At 37.0% G+C, this 20067-nt stretch overlaps 1 protein-coding gene and 1 long non-coding RNA gene across 2 annotated transcripts; one reads left to right on the top strand and one right to left on the bottom strand.

Moving 5' to 3' along the window:
* Nucleotides 1-124: 124 nt before the first annotated feature.
* Nucleotides 125-19430, bottom strand: LOC148306803 (ornithine aminotransferase, mitochondrial-like). Its single transcript, XM_088264352.1, has 7 exons — nt 19232-19430; nt 17999-18139; nt 17188-17347; nt 11234-11325; nt 9363-9476; nt 5060-5198; nt 125-2317 (listed from the first exon to the last, which is right to left on the bottom strand). Exons 1-7 carry the CDS (start codon nt 19358-19360, stop codon nt 2133-2135), a joined length of 960 nt encoding a protein of 319 aa, XP_088120478.1. The 5' UTR covers nt 19361-19430; the 3' UTR covers nt 125-2132.
* LOC148306804 (uncharacterized) lies at nt 12040-15992 on the top strand. Its single transcript, XR_015837948.1, has 3 exons — nt 12040-12548; nt 14275-14611; nt 15100-15992. It is a non-coding gene; the product is annotated as an uncharacterized LOC148306804 (long non-coding RNA).
* Nucleotides 19431-20067: the final 637 nt, after the last annotated feature.

Below are 20067 nucleotides of genomic sequence, written 5' to 3'. Positions count from 1 at the left end.
GCAGAGAGAATAGAACGCCACACCATTCTGTATTTGCAAACAGCAGTGCGATGGCTAGTAACTAAAAATTCAAGATATAATGTCAACCTTTTTGTTTACTTTACTTAAAAAAAAACACGTGAAATAATCTTTTAAATTTATTTAAAATGTAATTACATTTTTTATACAATTTACTACAATTTCTATACATTTCTACTTAATATAATCTTATAATGATAGTTGCGCTGAGCCTCTCCAATAAAGAGACTGGGCTCTCGTGCTTGGAGAGGGATTTTTCCTTCTTCTTTATACATTCAATACATTTATTTACATCTTAAACTTCCATCGTATCTCCTTGTGTATTGACTTCTTAATCCCGCATTCATTGTATATTTTAATAGCTCCCTTTAACCGGTGAACTGCCGGCAGGTACATGTAACTATGGCGGTATCCAGCACGCCGCGAATTTTACCACAAAAATAAAACCTTCTATACAAATATGAAAACTAAATTAAATGTCAAAAGTAATTGTTTATGTTAGTTTAATATTAAAAGTATACACACACACTATGATTTTAAAAAATAAAAAAAAAATCATCAGAATCGACACTAAAATCACTGTCGTCAGATTCGGCAGTGACGGCAACTCGGGGATTATTGGACAACCCTGAGCGCCATTAGTTGTTCCGACGTCAAAGCTCTCTTTAATTTACGTTTAAAGTGGTAAAAACAAATTCTGTTTCAATTCTAAGTATGCAAAGATATTCTCAATAGATGTCACTATGCGTTCAATATATTTGTACATTTTAAATAATTGATTTTATTTAAGCCCATTTAAAACGGCGCTTCTCGAAACGTAATTTTTGTATGAGCGGCGCTCCGTTCACAGAAAATTATGCATCTTAAGACGCTTTTGGCAGTTAACCGGTTAAGAACGATAGAGATTTCATTGTATTTGTATATATAATAATAAGATAAAACTAGGCAAAGAGAACCAAACGGCGGAGCTGCCAAGAAGAATAGGACTGAGTCGGGCGGCTTTTGGAAAACTCTAACAGATTCTGTAAAATAAGAAGATTCAGATCTATCTAAAAAGATAAGTGTATGAATTCTGCATACTGCCAGTGAGCACATATGCTCTAGAGAGTATGGCTCTGACAAAGAAAAACACAGAGATCCATGGAAAGATCACTTAGCCTGAGAGGTAAAGTAAAAAATGAAGATACTAGAAAAATAATCAAAGTAGAGGACATCATGGATCGCGTGGCAAAACTCAAATGGCAATAGGCGGGACGTATTGCAAGGCAGGACCCCGCAAGATGGACCCCAAGGGTTCTACGATGGAGACCTTGGGAGAGCAAAAGAGGTGGCGGAAGACCCCAAAAGAGATGGTCCGACGACATAGTCGCTGTGGGGGGTAGAAACTGGCTGCAAGCAGCAACCGCCCGGAGGAAATGGAAAGAGGCCTATATCCAGCAGTGGAGGTCAGAGGGCTCATGAAGAAGAAGAATATTAACCTTTAATAACTAAACATTCGTCTGGCGGACTACACAATTAAAAACGTGAAAATAAATCAAAAATATTTTTCGAAAATAGGAACCGGTTACATGGCACTTAAGTTTGGTTTATAAGGAATGAATGTAAGAGCCATTTAAAGATAAATCACTATTTCGCACAGCTACAACATATCGCTCACTCCTTTCAAGAACGTCATAAAACAAAAAACTTGATTTTTCAGGAGAACGTTTTTAAAGTTTAAAAATATACTTCAATGTATTATCAATCCACTTATTGAACTTTTTACTGCGCAACAGATCTTTATAGGTAAAACCTGAAGGTTTTTTTCTCCATTTGAAAAATATTTAGTATATTTAAAAAAATAATCAAACAATACCTTTTCTTTAAAATGCTAAAACAACACTTTCTGCCCTGTAGCGGGTAAATATTAAGTTAAAAATATGCCGCTTTTGCTGGAATATAGTACATGTTCTAGGCATTCCGAAAACATGCACAACTGAAAATCGACAATTTTCGATTTATGACGTTCTTGAAAGGGGTGAGCGATATGTCAATATTGTGCGATCCACAAATGGCATTGTATCTACAAATAAAGTTTAGTTATCTTGGGTCAAAAAAAAGTGATATACGGTGGGTCAACAAGATTGGCTTTCACTGCATCTGAAAGAGTTGAGAGTGGCTTTGATGATGTGGCTGCATTCGAGTATTTGCTCGCTCGTAATGCAAAGTGGCGGGGCTAGTCTGATAACATCTCCATGAGTAGGTTTGGCGAGTACCCCCCTCTCTTTCAAAGCCAAGCACACCTCCCAGGCATCCAAATCTGAAAATAAAGGCAACATTAGGGATTTTACACATTAACCCTTTCCGGTCCCCCAAAATTAAAAAAAAGTACTAGGTAGACAGTTACATTTTAATTAGAAAAAATATATTTTGTACTCTGCTCCACATACTGTTGTAATAGATACGAGTGACAAAAATGTAAGCTTGGAATTTAAATTCCAAGCTAACAGGCAGTGCACAACGGAGTCCTGGTTCCATGTCTAATGTATGGAAGTGAAACATGGAGTTGGCAAACGAAGGATGAAAGTAGACTGAATGCAGTAGAAATGCGATCTCTCAGAAGAATGTGCGACAAAACGATGTATGATAGATGTGCGAATAGTGAAATAAGGGAGGAATGCAAAGCTGAGATAAGCATTATCGATAAAATTAAGAAAGGTGTGTTGAGATGGTTTGGACATGTAGAACGAATGAGTGAGGAAAGAACGGTAAAACAAATTTATGAGGCGAATGTTAGTGGGAAAAGAAGCAGAGGAAGACCGAGAAAAACATGGCACGATCAGGTATGCCAAATACTTGAAAGTGGTCAGGTTAGGAGTCGTAACAATCGGCGGGTATGTATGAGGAGATGCACAAACGTGGAAGAGGCGAAGAATGTTTGCAAGGACAGAGTAGTGTGGCGCTCTATTCTCTCTGCCTACGCCTGCGGGGAAGCGGCGTGATGGTTAGTTAGTTAGTTAGTTAGGAATTCAAACAAATAATACTACCTACTGATGAAAAAAATGTGGAATAACATCCGACATGGGACCTAAGAGGAAAAAATGTCCAAAAAGATTTCACATTGGACCAGTAAGGGTTAATATTTACAACATTTTGAGTGTGTCCAAATACTTGTTCACAAAATCTGGATAATCTCCAATTACAGGAGTTATTTTCATATTATTTATAATCCATGATTCGGACCTCACATACTAATAAAAGAGTCTCTGCTCAATAAAAAGCCTCTTTCCATCTCACCAATAGATGTCTCTAGTGAAGTTCTAGTGACTCATGAAAAAGTTTTCAAAATTGGTTCATATGTATATAGAACCTGCAAGAATTTGAGTAGTGTGGTTGTCAATAATGGGTAGAATTAGTGAATGTTACACGTGTGTAAAGTGATCACTTAAACCAGCCTATGACGGTCGTCAGCCCCGTGAATGCCCAGAATTCCATATTCTTCTTCATCTTTGATGAGATGTCAAAAAATAATACTTCAATATTTATTTAATATTGCCCTAGGCTGGTCGCTTAGGCGCAGGAGTGATCGCCTTGCCTTCATGTAAGTGAGAATCAAGATAACGCTGCGTTTATATGATGCAGTGCCCTATGCACCATTTGGTGCGGACAAGGGTTATAAGAAGAAGAGGTATTTGGACACACTCAAAATGTTGTAAATAAATTAGCTGGTCAAATTTAATTAACTGGTCATTTTTGTTGAGATTTCAGTATGAATATAACGCCAAGTAGCGAATATCTTTTTTAAAAATTTAATTAATTTTTTTTTATTTGTATACATTTATGTATTTAAGTAATAATTTTTAATAATATATAAAATAAAACCCTTATCCGCACCCCAATGGTGCATAGAGCACTGTGTCATATAAACGCAGTGTTATCATGATCGTTTACACATGAAGGAAAGGTGATCAGCCCTCCGCTTCAGGTACCAGTCCAGGGTAATATTGAATAAATATTACAGTGAAAAAATGTCTTATATTTATTTTACCCCACTTGGGAATCGAACCCGGGACCTCCAGTACGGTAGCGAGCGTGCTGACCATTACACTACGGAGGCGAACAATTTTAACATATTAAGAACAATTTTTTTTGCAGAGACCCACCAAGCCACCTTGTGTGTCTTGTCGGTGGAGTTCTTTTTACATACATTTTCATTGTTTTTAACGATTTTAACTTAATATACACACAAAAAAGAGAGAAAAATTAAGAATATAAACTATTTTACAATTTTTATAAAATTAACGCTTGATCATTTCCCCATTCCTTCATTTTGCCTTTGTTCCATATTTTATTTTGACCTCTAACCTCCGTCAGCAACAAATTAAAAATGTTTGTAACGATATATTGCAGTGTTGGACTCCCATATTTATTAATGATTAAAGAAAACACTTGTTTTTTACCACTTGAGTTTTATTATAGACTACATGTTTCAGAAGTTAAACTTCCATCATTCAGGTCTGTATAATAACTAAAATATAAAATTGTTCTATAAATAAGGAGAGGGGAAAGTTAAGGGGAGGGGTTTAGTCAAGGGGCGGAGTTTGAAAACAAAGGAAAAATGGAAAGCAAAGGTGAAGAATTTTGAAACAATATATTATTTAATAAATTATTATTAGAATTTAGGTTTTTTTGGATTTCTAAATTTTCAAGATAATTCATAATTTGGCCTTTATATGGGTCAAGGTGTAATCATTTTAATTTATGAGAGTGAAATGAGTGATTAGTATCTATTATGTGATTTGCAAATATTATTATTCCCATATTTATTGGTAATTCTTGGGACTATCAAACCTTCGTTTTGTGTAAACCGTGTGTCTTGAGTCAGAGTTTCTCGGTTCGAACCCACTCTACCACAACTTGATACCTATTTTTAACAATGAGCCGCTTAGGCTCACAGAAACAGTATGAAATGGAAGTATTTTTGTAAATAATAAAAAACACAAATAATTCTCTTTAAAAAAAAATCTTGTCAATGGTGATATGATTCTAATTTTAAAGTTACCTTCATGAATGACTATGGCATTGAGAAGTCCTTTCCCTCGAACTGAGACCACCTGATCTTTGGGAATCTTCTTCATCTCTGTACGGAACAGGTGTCCTAATTTTTCAGCGTTTTCACACAAGTTTTCTTCCAAAATGACCTGTAACAGATAGAAATTGCAAGTACAATTAGTCACTTTTATAGGCTGCTCATTATTTTTCGACATCTCAACAAAGATGAAGAAGAATGGAAGTCTAGACATTTACGGGGCTTACGACCGTAATAGGCTGGTTTAAGTGATCTCACCAATAGTGGTGCGATGAAAGAATCTTTTTATTGGGCAGAAACACTTTCAATAGACGTCTCTAGTGACTTTCTAGTCATTTAAGCACTATGTTTCGAAACTGAACCACATATATAGAAGTTCCAAGAGTTTATGTAGTGTGATTGTCAATCATGGGTAGAATTGGTGAATGTTACACGTGTGTAAAGTGGTTAATGGTTAAAGCTTATGTGACGGTCGTAAGCCCCGTAAACGCCCAGACATCCATATTCTTCTTCATGTATGTTGAGATGTAATTTTTTAAAATGAAATAAAACTCCTACAATTGGATATAATCCAGATTTGTGAACAAGTTTTTGTACACACTCCAAATGTTATTATACTACTACTACTACTACCATCATGCCGTTTCCCCGCTGAGGTAGGCAGAGAGGATGGAACGCCACACTCTTCTGTCCTGACATACACTCCTCGCCTCCTTCACATCCATACATCTAGTCATACATGCCCTCCGATTACGCAGACTTTTGACACTGCCAGATTTTAGGTTCTGATTGATCTGATCGTGCCAAGTCTTTTTCAGTCGTCCTCATTCTGTTTTCCCTCTCACATTCGCCACATATATTTTCTTAGTCGTTCTCTCGTTATCCATTCGCTCCACATGTCCATACCACCGCTAAGAACTCTTCCTAATCTTTTCAATTATTCCTCGTTCAGCCTTACATTCCTTTCTCATATCTTCGTTTTTAATTCTGTCATACAATGATTTTTCCACACATTCGTCTGAGGGAGCGCATTTCAACAGCGTTCACTCTGCTCTCATCCTTCCTTTGCCAGTTCTATGTTATTATAATTACTATTATTTATAATTAAAACTTCATGTAAAGAAAATAAACAAAAACATTGGCGGACTTATTGTTAAAAAGCAATATCTTCCAACCAACCAAGAAAAAGACTAGTGATATTGGTCAAAACGTTTGATACCATATATAGCTGTTTGCAATCAGAGGGTAGATAGTACTTGAACATTAAAAAAAACAACATAAATTACAAATTGACGATAATAAGGAAGGCAAAGGAAGAAGGGAGTTTAGAGAAGGAGGTAGAGGGAGGAGGTTTGATGGACAGTTAGGATTCTAATGATAGATGGTAATGTCTCTTGAAAGTTATTAGAGAAGGTGCATGTGTTTACGCGGAGAGGTAATTCATTCCATAGTCTGGCTGCTTGGACAGAGAAGGAGTTACTGAAGAATTATGTGTTATGGAGACTTTTTTAAAACCAGCTTTTCACCCTAAAAGTGTGTTAAAGTGTTGTATAGTATTCCCTATACAGCCAGATAACATGCTTGCCTCAAGCATGCTCATCTTCCTAGCTCCATCCCAACATATCGTCTTTGCAGACTGTCGGGTCAGCTCTCCTCGTCCTCAGGCTGTAGGTCCTTCTGTCATATATAGGGTTTTCCAATAAGAGGTTTCAGAGAAGGTGCATGTGTTTACGCAGAGAGGTAATTCATTCCGTAGTCTGGCCGCTTGGACAGAGAAGGAGTTACTGAAGAATTATGTGTTATGGAGACTTTTTTAAAACCAGCTTTTCACCCTAAAAGTGTGTTAAAGTGTTGTATAGTATTCCCTATACAGCCAGATACCATGTTTGCCTCAAGCATGCTCATCTTCCTAGCTCCATCCCAACCTATCGTCTTTGCAGACTGTCGGGTCAGCTCTCCTCGTCCTCAGGCTGTAGGTCCTTCTGTCATATATAGGGTTTTCCAATAAGAGGTTTCAGAGAAGGTGCATGTGTTTACGCAGAGAGGTAATTCATTCCGTAGTCTGGCCGCTTGGACAGAGAAGGAGTTACTGAAGAATTATGTGTTATGGAGACTTTTTTAAAACCAGCTTTTCACCCTAAAAGTGTGTTAAAGTGTTGTATAGTATTCCCTATACAGCCAGATAACATGCTTGCCTCAAGCATGCTCATCTTCCTAGCTCCATCCCAACATATCGTCTTTGGAGACTGTCGGGTCAGCTCTCCTCGTCCTCAGGCTGTAGGTCCTTCTGTCATATATAGGGTTTTCCAATAAGAGGTTTCAGAGAAGGTGCATGTGTTTACGCGGAGAGGTAATTCATTCCATAGTCTGGCCGCTTGGACAGAGAAGGAATTACTGAAGAATTATGTGTTATGGAGACTTTTTTAAAACCAGCTTTTCACCCTAAAAGTGTGTTAAAGTGTTGTATAGTATTCCCTATACAGCCAGATAACATGCTTGCCTCAAGCATGCTCATCTTCCTAGCTCCATCCCAACATATCGTCTTTGGAGACTGTCGGGTCAGCTCTCCTCGTCCTCAGGCTGTAGGTCCTTCTGTCATATATAGGGTTTTCCAATAAGAGGTTTCAGAGAAGGTGCATGTGTTTACGCGGAGAGGTAATTCATTCCATAGTCTGGCCGCTTGGACAGAGAAGGAATTACTGAAGAATTATGTGTTATGGAGACTTTTTTAAAACCAGCTTTTCACCCTAAAAGTGTGTTAAAGTGTTGTATAGTATTCCCTATACAGCCAGATAACATGCTTGCCTCAAGCATGCTCATCTTCCTAGCTCCATCCCAACATATCGTCTTTGCAGACTGTCGGGTCAGCTCTCCTCGTCCTCAGGCTGTAGGTCCTTCTGTCATATATAGGGTTTTCCAATAAGAGGTTTCAGAGAAGGTGCATGTGTTTACGCAGAGAGGTAATTCATTCCGTAGTCTGGCCGCTTGGACAGAGAAGGAGTTACTGAAGAATTATGTGTTATGGAGACTTTTTTAAAACCAGCTTTTCACCCTAAAAGTGTGTTAAAGTGTTGTATAGTATTCCCTATACAGCCAGATACCATGTTTGCCTCAAGCATGCTCATCTTCCTAGCTCCATCCCAACCTATCGTCTTTGCAGACTGTCGGGTCAGCTCTCCTCGTCCTCAGGCTGTAGGTCCTTCTGTCATATATAGGGTTTTCCAATAAGAGGTTTCAGAGAAGGTGCATGTGTTTACGCAGAGAGGTAATTCATTCCGTAGTCTGGCCGCTTGGACAGAGAAGGAGTTACTGAAGAATTATGTGTTATGGAGACTTTTTTAAAACCAGCTTTTCACCCTAAAAGTGTGTTAAAGTGTTGTATAGTATTCCCTATACAGCCAGATAACATGCTTGCCTCAAGCATGCTCATCTTCCTAGCTCCATCCCAACATATCGTCTTTGGAGACTGTCGGGTCAGCTCTCCTCGTCCTCAGGCTGTAGGTCCTTCTGTCATATATAGGGTTTTCCAATAAGAGGTTTCAGAGAAGGTGCATGTGTTTACGCGGAGAGGTAATTCATTCCATAGTCTGGCCGCTTGGACAGAGAAGGAATTACTGAAGAATTATGTGTTATGGAGACTTTTTTAAAACCAGCTTTTCACCCTAAAAGTGTGTTAAAGTGTTGTATAGTATTCCCTATACAGCCAGATAACATGCTTGCCTCAAGCATGCTCATCTTCCTAGCTCCATCCCAACATATCGTCTTTGGAGACTGTCGGGTCAGCTCTCCTCGTCCTCAGGCTGTAGGTCCTTCTGTCATATATAGGGTTTTCCAATAAGAGGTTTCAGAGAAGGTGCATGTGTTTACGCGGAGAGGTAATTCATTCCATAGTCTGGCCGCTTGGACAGAGAAGGAATTACTGAAGAATTATGTGTTATGGAGACTTTTTTAAAACCAGCTTTTCACCCTAAAAGTGTGTTAAAGTATTGTATAGTATTCCCTATACAGCCAGATAACATGCTTGCCTCAAGCATGCTCATCTTCCTAGCTCCATCCCAACCTATTGTCTTTGCAGACTGTCGGGTCAGCTCTCCTCGTCCTCAGGCTGTAGGTCCTTCTGTCATATATAGGGTTTTCCAATAAGAGGTTTCAGAGAAGGTGCATGTGTTTACGCGGAGAGGTAATTCATTCCATAGTCTGGCCGCTTGGACAGAGGAGGAATTGCTGAAGAATGATGTGTTATGGCGAGGAATGGAAACGAGGTTTGTAAAGATACCTTCATTGCGGCCATTGCGACAGCGCACGCCAAGGGGTTTCCACCATATGTGGAGCCATGTTCTCCCGGCTTGATGCACAGCATGATTTGATCGTTTGCCAGCACGGCCGATACCTAAAAATTAAATAAATCACCAAAACTATTACTATCGCCTCCGTAGTGTAATGGTCAGCACGCTCGGCTACCGTTCTGGAGGTCCCGGGTTCGATTCCCAAGGGGGGTAAAATAAATATAAGTGATTTTTTCACTGTAATATTTATTTTATATTACCCTGGACGGGTACCTGAAGCGGAAGGCTAAACACCTTTCTTTCGTGTGGAAACGATCATGATAACACTGCGTTTATATGACGCAGTGCCCTATGCACCATTGGGTGCGGATAAGGGTTTTATTATTATTATCTATATATATATATATATATAAAAATGAGTGTATGTTTGTTTGTTTGTTGTTTGCTTATGCATGCCTTCACCGCTTATCCAACACGATGAAATTTTGTCAATATTTTAGATGGGATCCGGGAAGGTTTTTGTATCATTAAAACCATTCCACAATTGGATCTGACTCTATTTTAAGGTAAAAAATAAATCCAGTACTGAGTCGAAGATTCCTTATAATCAAATCTTCAAGGAATTATATGAATCTACCAAGAATCCAGTACTATAAAAATAGTCCGTTAGTGCAAAATCTTAAATGATGCCACGGGTAAAGCATCATGTGTTGGACGTAAGAGCAGCACATTCATACTATATGTTACTCATAGCCAAAAGCGTGCTTCTTGACAGATATTGATGCCCAGCATTTTCTATGTTTTAGAATGCATTGTTGTTTCAAAGGTTATTGCTATTATTTTTTGACATCTCATCAAAGATGAAGAAGAATATGGAAGTCTGGGCATTTACGGGGCTGACGACCGTCATCGGCTGGTTTAAGTGATCACTTTACACACGTGTAACATTCACCAATTCTACCCATTATTGACAACCACACTACTCAAATTTTTGGATGTTCTGTATGTATGAACCAATTTAGAAACCTTGTTCTTGAATCACTAGAACTTCACTAGAGACATCTATTGGTGAGATGTAAAGAAGCTTTTTACTAAGCAGAAACTCTTATATTAGTATGCTCAGACTTCCATATTCTTCATCTTTGATGAGATGTCAAAAAATAATATGAAAATAACTCCTGTAATTGGAGATAATCCAGATTTTGTGAACAAGTATTTGGACACACTCAAAATGTTGTAAGGTTATTACTATTTTCGTTGCTTCACAAGCATTGTAAAATGATTCATAATCTACAACATTTTGAGTGTGTCCAAATACTTGTTCACAAAATCTGGATTATCTCCAATTACAGGAGTTATTTTCATATTATTTTTTGACATCTCATCAAAGATGAAGAAGAATATGGATTCGGGATTCGGATCTCACATACTAATATAAGAGTTTCTGCTTAATAAAAAGCTTCTTTACATCTCACCAATAGATGTCTCTATTAAAGTTTTAGTGATTCATGAACAAAGTTTCTAAATTGGTTCATATATATAGAACTTCCAAGAATTTGAGTAGTGTGGTTGTCAATAATGGGTAGAATTGGTGAATGTTACACGTGTGTAAAGTGATCACTTAAACCAGCCTATGACGGTCGTAAGCCCCGTAAATGCCCAGACTTCCATATTCTTCTTCATCTTTGATGAGATGTCAAAAAAATAATATGATTCATAATCGTTTGCTTTCATTTTTTGTCTTTTGACCAAACTAAGCCACAGCAACGCGTGGCCGGGTACAGCTAAATAATACAAATATTGAACATAAAACATACTTAAAATATGCCTAATAATACCATATACTCAATAAATAACTCACTGGCATAACACCTCCGCTCAGAGCTTTTCCTAGGATCAATATGTCTGGTCGCACATCCTCGTGATCCACTGCTAGCAATTTACCAGTTCTTCCTGCAATAAACAATTATTATAGAAGAAATACATGTTTTATTGTAGAAGAAATCAGTTATAGCAAATAAAAACCCATCAGCGGAAGCCAAACTGGCAGTGCACAACCGAGTCCTGGTTCCAACTCTAATGTATGGAAGTGAAACATGGAGTTGGCGAAAGAAGGATGAAAGTAGGCTGAATGCAGTCGAAATGCGATCTCTCAGAAGAATGTGCGACAAAACGATGTATGATAGATGTGCGAATAGTGAAATAAGGGAGGAATGCAAAGCTGAGATAAGCATTATCGAGAAAATTAATAAAGGTGTGTTGAGATGGCGTGGACATGTGGAACGAATGAGTGAGGAAAGAACGGTAAAACGAATTTATGAGGCGAATGTAAGTGGAAAAAGGAGCAGAGGAAGACCGAGAAAAACATGGCACGATCAGGTATGCCAAATACATGAAAGCGGTCAGGTTAAGAGTCGTAACAATCGGCGGGTATGAATGAGGAGATAAGCATAAACGTGGAAGAGGCGAGGAATGTTTGCAAAGACAGAATTGTGTGGCGTTCTATTTTCTCTGCCTACCCTTTCGGGGAAGCGGCGTGATGGTTAGTTAGTTAAGCGGCTAAAATTAATAAACCTTAGTGAAAGAACCGTAAGTAAGTACCAATTGATTTGTGTTTTTACGGTGATATTTTATTGTCTATGACAATGAATATTGTCTATGTGTCACTCTCAAGTGACGTCCGTGTTGTGTATGTAGTAGATGGTTCGTGTCGGGCATCGTATAAAATGACAAATTCGTTATAAATTGCGTGTTTGAATTTATCAAACTATTTTTTACTGGTCTGTCCGCCTCCGTAGTGTAATGGTCAGCACGCTCGGCTACCGTTCTGGAGGTCCCGGGTTCGATTCCCAAGGGGGGTAAAATAAAATATAAGTGATTTTTTCACTGTAATATTTATTCAATATTACCATGGACTGGTACCTGAAGCGGAGGGCTGATCACCTTTTCCTTCATGTGTAAACGATCAAGATAACACTGCGTTTATATGACACAGTGCCCTATGCACCATTGGGGTGCGGATAAGGGTTTTATTCTTATTATTATTATTTTTTACTCATTTGTATGCGTTATTGTGGAATGGCTGCCGCTCGAGCAAGGATCAAAATGGCAGTTTATTCTGTCAAGCTGAAATCATAGTCCTTGCACTAAGACAAATTAATTTGGATAATTCCTGGGTGTGTGAAACTTCTTGAGGTTCCGATTTGTAGTAACGAAATTTGAATATCGTTCTACAGATAAATCTGTAAACGGAATTATTCAGCATATAGATTGATTTTCGCATTCAACAATTCAGAAAACGATATGAAATTCGTTTTGTTCCGGTGTAAAAGGATGTATACTATTCGCAGTCGTACAGGAGAAAGTGACCAACTAACAAAACGTAAAATGTTCAGGAGGGCCATTTAAGTCACTTTTGCTTGGCAACAAAATAAACATCATAATATAAGAGTTTCTGCTTAATAAAAAAGCTTCTTTACATCTCACCAATAGATGTCTCTGGTGAAGTTTTAGTGATTCATGAACAAGGTTTCTAAATTGGTTCATATATATAGAACTTCCAAGAATTTGAGTAGTGTGGTTGTCAATAATGGGTAGAATTGGTGAATGTTACACGTGTGTAAAGTGATCACTCAAACCAGCCTATGACGGTCGTAAGCCCCGTAAATGCCCAGACTTCCATATTCTTCTTCATCTTTGATGAGATGTCAAAAAATAAAATAAACATCAATGCAGTTTGTCATTTTTACCAAGCCAATATATTATACTTCCAAGTTTAAAATCCTTTGGGATGTTTTTCAGGGCAATATTAAGCTAGTAAGATATCAAATAGTCAATAATCACGTTTTTGTAAAAAAAATGCACTTGGTCACTTTCTCCTGTATGACTACGATATGTTAGTTTCTCGAAATGATCATCTTGGAAAGCATTCATAAAAAAGGTGGATATTATCCCTCCCTTCCCGGTGTTGTGTACCTAGTACACATTGCTTCTAATAACCATAATATCCCTGTACATATAATAAATACAAGGCTAAGATTTTAGGTATTCCTCCGTAAAATATTTACGCGTTGATTAAAAAAAATATATTACTAATAATCAGAATTTTTCGGGTATATCGGAGGTATTTTGTGAATATCAGAAAGAAATTCGCGTATAAACAGCGCGGGAAGAGTGTGCGGGAACCGCGACACTATATTCGCATCTCACTCTTGCATACTTGCACTGCGCAAGCGTGAGGAGCTCAAAGCTCAATGTTCTCTGGGTAGTGGCTAGCGGGGTAGCGGCACACCTGCAGTAGCTTTTGGGCTCCCGACTAGAGTAATCACCATGCTTGTTCTGTGAGCGTTGCCAGATGTTTTTTTTTAAAAAATGTTTTCAGTAAATAAATCTCAATTATTATTATTTTTTTATTTCATTTATAATTAATTAAGGGGATAAGATATGAATGTCCGTATTTTTCCGATTTAAAATTAAAAAAAAATATATGGTCTGGGAATGCGGTGGGACAGCTCTCAATGTACCTCGCTTATTATTATAGAGAAGGTCTGTCAGGAAGCCTAGATGCTTCTCTATCAGGTCTGGGAATGCGGTGGGACAGCTCTCAATGTACCTCGCTTATTATTATAGAGAAGGTCTGTCAGGAAGCCTAGATGCTTCTGTATCAGGTCTGGGAATGCGGTGGGACAGCTCTCAATGTACCTCGCTTATTATTATAGAGAAGGTCTGTCAGGAAGCCTAGATGCTTCTGTATCAGGTCTGGGAATGCGGTGGGACAGCTCTCAATGTACCTCGCTTATTATTATAGAGAAGGTCTGTCAGGAAGCCTAGATGCTTCTGTATCAGGTCTGGGAATGCGGTGGGACAGCTCTCAATATTGTCAAATATCATACATATTTACAGGGTGAATAAACGATCAAGATGGACTTCTCTCCAGTTTGGGTCAAAACCGAGTCGAGAACTAGCGATGAAGAAGGAAATAGTCTACATAGTAGAAGAGAGAGAGAAGCAGAGTCGAGTTATGAACGTTCAGAAGACTTGTCACGATCCGTTGTTCACCCAGAAGCTCCTAAAATCAAGGTTGAACCCGGAAGTGAGAACGAGAATGGTGACACTTTCCGTAAGGCTCGACTATGGACCGGAACTGAATCACAGTGCCCAGAAGTCATGTACACTGAAATAGATATTTACGAACCTGATATCAAAAAAGAATTCTTGGAATCATCTCGCGAAATGGAAGGTGACTCTATTAATCAATATTATTTTAAATTTATTTATAGTTTTGGCGTTTAATTTGTATAACTCCATTTTAATTTATGAATTAAATGATCTGTTGTGTTGTGTTACAAGAAGGCTGTTTTTTTGTTAATTTAAAAGATTTTAAAAAAGAGCTATAATAAGAACTTCAATAAAAAAATTATTCAAGCTCTTTTCGCTTCCGTAGTATAATATTCAGCACGCTCGGCTACCATACCGGAGGTCTCGGGCTCGATTCCCATGGTGGGTCAAATAAATATAAGTGATGTTTTCACTTTTAATATTTATTAAATATTACTCTGGACAGAAGTGGAGGGCTAATCACCTTTCCTTCATGTGTTAACGACCAGGATAACACTGCGTTTATATGATGAAGTGCCCTATTTACCATTGGTTGCAGATTACGGCTAGAAGATAGTTCTTATTTGTTATTTTAGTATACTTCAAATTTAAATTTTCTGTTCATTTTAGATATGGCGAGCACTGGAAAAGGATTACAAGAAAATAAACCATTTTCATGTACAATTTGTAAATACATATGTTTACTAAAAGGATCGTTAAAAAGACACATGCTAACCCATACTGGCGAGAAGCCTTTCTCGTGCACACATTGCGAGTATAAATGTTCATTGAAAGGGAGATTAAAAACACACATGTCGACTCATACTGGTGAGAAACCCTTCTCGTGCACATATTGTGAACATAAAAGTTTACGGAAAGAAGATATGAAATCGCACATGTTAAACCATACTGGTGAGAAACCTTTCTCGTGTTCAAATTGCGAATATAAATGTTCACAAAAAGGGTTATTAAAATCGCACATGTTAACTCATACTGGTGAGAAACCCTTCTCGTGCACATATTGTGAATACAAGTGCACTCGAAACGGGGCCTTAAAAACACATATCTTGGCGCATTCTAGTGAGAAACCTTTCTCGTGCCCGTATTGTGAATACAAATGTTCTCGGAAAGAAGATATGAAATTGCACACTTTAAATCACACTGGTGAGAAACCCTTCTCGTGTTCTAGTTGTGAATATAGATGTTTACGAAAACACATTTTGAAAAGGCACATGCTTACTCATAGTAATGACAAACCATTTTCGTGTTCATATTGCGAATACAAATGTTCACGGAAAGAGACATTAAAATCGCACATGTCATCTCATACTGGTGACAAACCCTACTCGTGCGCACACTGTGAATATAAATGTTTAATGGAAAGTTCATTGAAAAGACATATGTTGACTCATACTGGCGATAAACCGTATTCATGTTCAAAATGTATTAAGAAATTTTCCACAAAGAGAGTTTTGAAAATTCACATGTTAACTCACACGAACGAAAAACCGTTTTCTTGTTCATATTGCAGTTATAAAAGTTCACGTAAAGACGTGTTAAATAATCACTTGTTAACTCACACTGGCGAGAAACCCTTCTCTTGCCCACATTGTGAATTGAAATATAAACAGAAAGCATCGTTGAAATCGCACATATTAACTCACACTGGTGATAAACCGTATTCATGCTCAGAGTGTAACAAGAAATATCTAGGAAAAAGTGTTTTGAAGAAACACATGCTAACGCACGCTGGTCCCCTGTGTGAACCATCGTCCCCCTAGACCCCCATGAAACCCCCATGAAACCCTGGCCCGCCTAGGTCCCCATGGAACTCTGGTTTCCCTAGAAGCCCCTGTCATGCACATTGTGAGTATATATGTGCGCTGAAAGGGGCATTAAAAATACACGTGTCTACTCATAATCGCGAGAAAGCGTTCTCACACACAGATCTAGCCAACGCTGAACATAGAACTGGCGATGTAGAAAAAATCTCTCTCTCGATGCTCGATGCTCTTGTGAAGGAGACGTGTTAACCAGTGCTAACTATTCGTTATTTTATTATTATTTTATGTTCAAGAGTTTTTGTTTCTCTATTAGTGTATTTTTATATTAAATACTGTATATATATATATATATATATATATATATATATATATATATATATATATATATATATATATATAAATATATATATAAATATATATATATATATATATATATATATATATATATATATATATATATATATATATATATATATATATATATATATATATATATATATATATATATATATATATATATATATATATATATATATATATATATATATATATATATATATATATATATATATATATATATATATATATATATATATATATATATATATATATATATATATATATATATATATATATATATATATATATATATTTATATATATGTATTATGTTAAAGGCATAAGCCGTTCAATAAATAAATAAACTAGACCAGCCGGCTTTCGTTTGATCCGATTTCCGGACTTTCGTTTATCAGATGGCTGCCGTCAGTCGATGCATGGCGGCGCGTTGGAAAGGACGTGGGATCTATGCTTCAGCTGGCGAGCTGCGTACTACAATTTCCATACAAATATGAACTGGGTACCCGACTTTGGATCGCGTGTAGTTTTCGAATAGTAATTATTAGTTTAGTAAAAAAAAAGGTTGATTTACTTACCGAGTCCTGTTTGGACTTCGTCAGCTATCCAGAGAACATTGTGTTCGGTGCAGAGCTCTCTCACTCCCTTGAGATATCCTGGATCGGGAACTATGACGCCTGCCTCCCCTTGAATGGGTTCCACCATGAACGCACAGACCGTTGGATCCTTCAGGACATCCTAGAAATAAGAATTTTAAAGATTTCATCAACTAAAAACAAACTAACTTTATTTTTTTTAAGGAATAACCCGCAAAGTGTCTATTTTAGATGCTTGTCTGCAGGTACGATAGCAAAGATAGGGAAGGTAGATGTGACAAAAACATCACAAACACCCAGACCAATTGAAAATAAATCTTTCTTGAATTCATGAGATAATATGGCAACATATTATTTTTCTTCTCCTTTCTGCTAAATCTATTATTTTATATCATGTTTTTTTTAAATCTCTGAATGTTTTTTAATAGTTTTATAACATAAATGTGGAATTGTTTAATTGGCTTTTCTTTGAACGTAACTATTTTTTGTTAATGTAATGTAATGTTTGTTATTGTTAATGTAACTGTTGTTTATTATGTAATTTTTTTTATATGTAAGCTGTACAATTCCCGAATAAATAAAATATAAAATAAAACATACTACTGTCCAAAATGTATCTGATACTTTCATAAGTAATGATACATGGAGTAAACTGATTACAGCAATTTTTATGACAGCCCGTTGCAGCAGCCATCTTCAATCAAACATATTTTTACTTTGGGTAATAACAAATTGTAAGAAAATGGACAGGAAACTGCAAAAGATTGAAACTGCAGATGGTTGAATGAATTACCTCTAACGCCTGCAGGTTGTTGTAAGGTACATTTAGGAATCCAGGCATGAAAGGACCGAACCCAGTGTAGCTGGAGGGGTCTGTCGAAGAGGAGACTGCCGCGAGAGTTCTGCCCCAAAAGTTGCCATCTGCAAACACTATCTGAAAGACGATCAACAGTTGACATCAGCAAACATTATCTGGAAAACTGTTGACATCAGCAAACACCTTCTGAAAAACGATCAACATTTGACATCAGCAAACATTATCTGGAAAACAGTTGACATCAGCAAACATTATCTGGAAAACAGTTGACATAAGCAAACACTATCTGGAAAACGATCAACAGTTGACATCAGCAAACATTATCTGGAAAACAGTTGACATAAGCCAACACTATCTGGAAAACGATCAACAGTTGACATCAGCAAACATTATCTGGAAAACAGTTTACATAAGCAAACACTATTTGATTACAATTTGACTTGAAATTTACAGATGCTTCTACTCTACACTGATATTCACAAAACCATAGTTATAAAATGTTACAAAACTTTAGTTACAACGAGACACAGGTATAGAACGTATCGACAGTCACATTGCAGCTTCGGTGGCGAAAGAGAGGACGGATTTTTTTTTGAATAACCTAACGTCCAAGTGATTCTGAAATCTAGCCATGGCTCATGCAACACCGTTTATCATGTCCCTACTCAGGCTTCAACTTTTTAAGTTTAATTGCCTACGCCTACTCGTGACTGGATTTACTCTTTATGTTTAATGTTACTATAATTTCATGTAATTCATGAGTGAAAATTCTAGGCAAAAACACTCGCTAGAGAGGACGTACTCTGCTTCGCTTTGGTTTATTAAGACTTGGTGACGTCACTTTGTATGTTCGTAAACGCGCGGGGCGTTCACCACATGTATATATGATTAATGGATGTAATATGTTTTGAAATAAATAAAAATAATTTGAAAAAATAAGCACGATCAGGTATGCCAAATACTTGAAAGTGGTCAGGTTAGGAGTCGTAACAACCGGCGGGTATGTATGAGGAGATGCATGAACGTGGAAGAGGCGAAGAATGTTTGCAAAGACAGAGTGGTGTGGCGTTCTATTCTCCTGCGGGGAAGCGGCGTGATGGTTAGTTAGTTAGTTAGTTTATAAATAAAAATAAATAAATCCAGTTCCTCCGGTCGGTTGCTGCTTGCAGCCAGCGACTAGTGCCTAACAGACTTATTGGATTGGCTCACCTTGGCTTGGTTGTCGGGCACTCGTTTGACATGATACCCCCACCTCCGAGCCAACTTGCAAGCTGTCTCGCCCCCCTCCACTCCGGTGTTCATAGGCAGTATCTTGTCGTATCCGAACAGTTTGCACATGTACTCTTCATACTCGCCTAGCTTGTCTGAGTGGAATGCTCTGAAAAGGATTCTTATATATTGCTCACTCCTTTCAAGAATGTCATAAATCAAAAAACTTGATTTTTCAGGAGAACGTTTTTAAAGTTCAAACATAAAATACAATGTATTAAAAATAAATATCAAGCCACTTATTTAACTTTTAACTATGCAACAGATCTTTTTAGGTAAAACCTGAATATTTTTTCTCCATTTGAAAAATATTTAGTATATTAAAAAAAAATAATTAAACAATACCTTTTCTTTAAAATGAAAAAATAACACTTTCTGCCCTGTAGCGGGTAAATATTAAGTTAAAAATATGCCTCTTTTGCTGGGATATAGTACATTTTCTGGGCATTACGAAAACATGCACAACTCAAAATTGACGATTTTTGATTTATGACGTTCTTGAAAGGAGTGAGCGATATGTAAAACAATACATACAGATTTTATTTTATTAACAATAGTAACATTAATAATAATAAACATTACATTACATTAACAAAAAAAGTTACGTTAAAAAAAGCCAATTAAACGATTTCATATTTATGTTATAAAAACTATTAAAAAACATTCAGAGATTTAAAAAAAGGGTGTGGTATAATATATATAAAGTATTTTATTAAATACATATAATACAGACTCTCAATATTGTGACAGTCGGTAAAGCAGATCGCGCAAATCTA

The sequence above is a fragment of the Brachycentrus maculatus genome, unplaced genomic scaffold (genome assembly GCF_059751285.1).
Source record: "Brachycentrus maculatus isolate JH-2025_06_01 unplaced genomic scaffold, ASM5975128v1 h1tg000225l, whole genome shotgun sequence".
Taxonomy (NCBI): Eukaryota; Metazoa; Arthropoda; class Insecta; order Trichoptera; family Brachycentridae; genus Brachycentrus; species Brachycentrus maculatus.
This window is presented reverse-complemented; position numbering and strand designations above follow the sequence as displayed.

Bases quoted from the DNA above. Each gene is read 5' to 3' on its own strand.
- LOC148306803 (XM_088264352.1), bottom strand. From the start codon at position 19,360: ATGTGCAAACTGTTCGGATACGACAAGATACTGCCTATGAACACCGGA. The intron at 18,140-19,231 runs GTGAGCCAATCC...ATCGTCTTTCAG, and splicing joins TGCCCGACAACCAAGCCAAG to ATAGTGTTTGCAGATGGCAA. The intron at 9,477-11,233 runs GTGAGTTATTTA...TTTAATTTTTAG, and splicing joins TGAGCGGAGGTGTTATGCCA to GTATCGGCCGTGCTGGCAAA.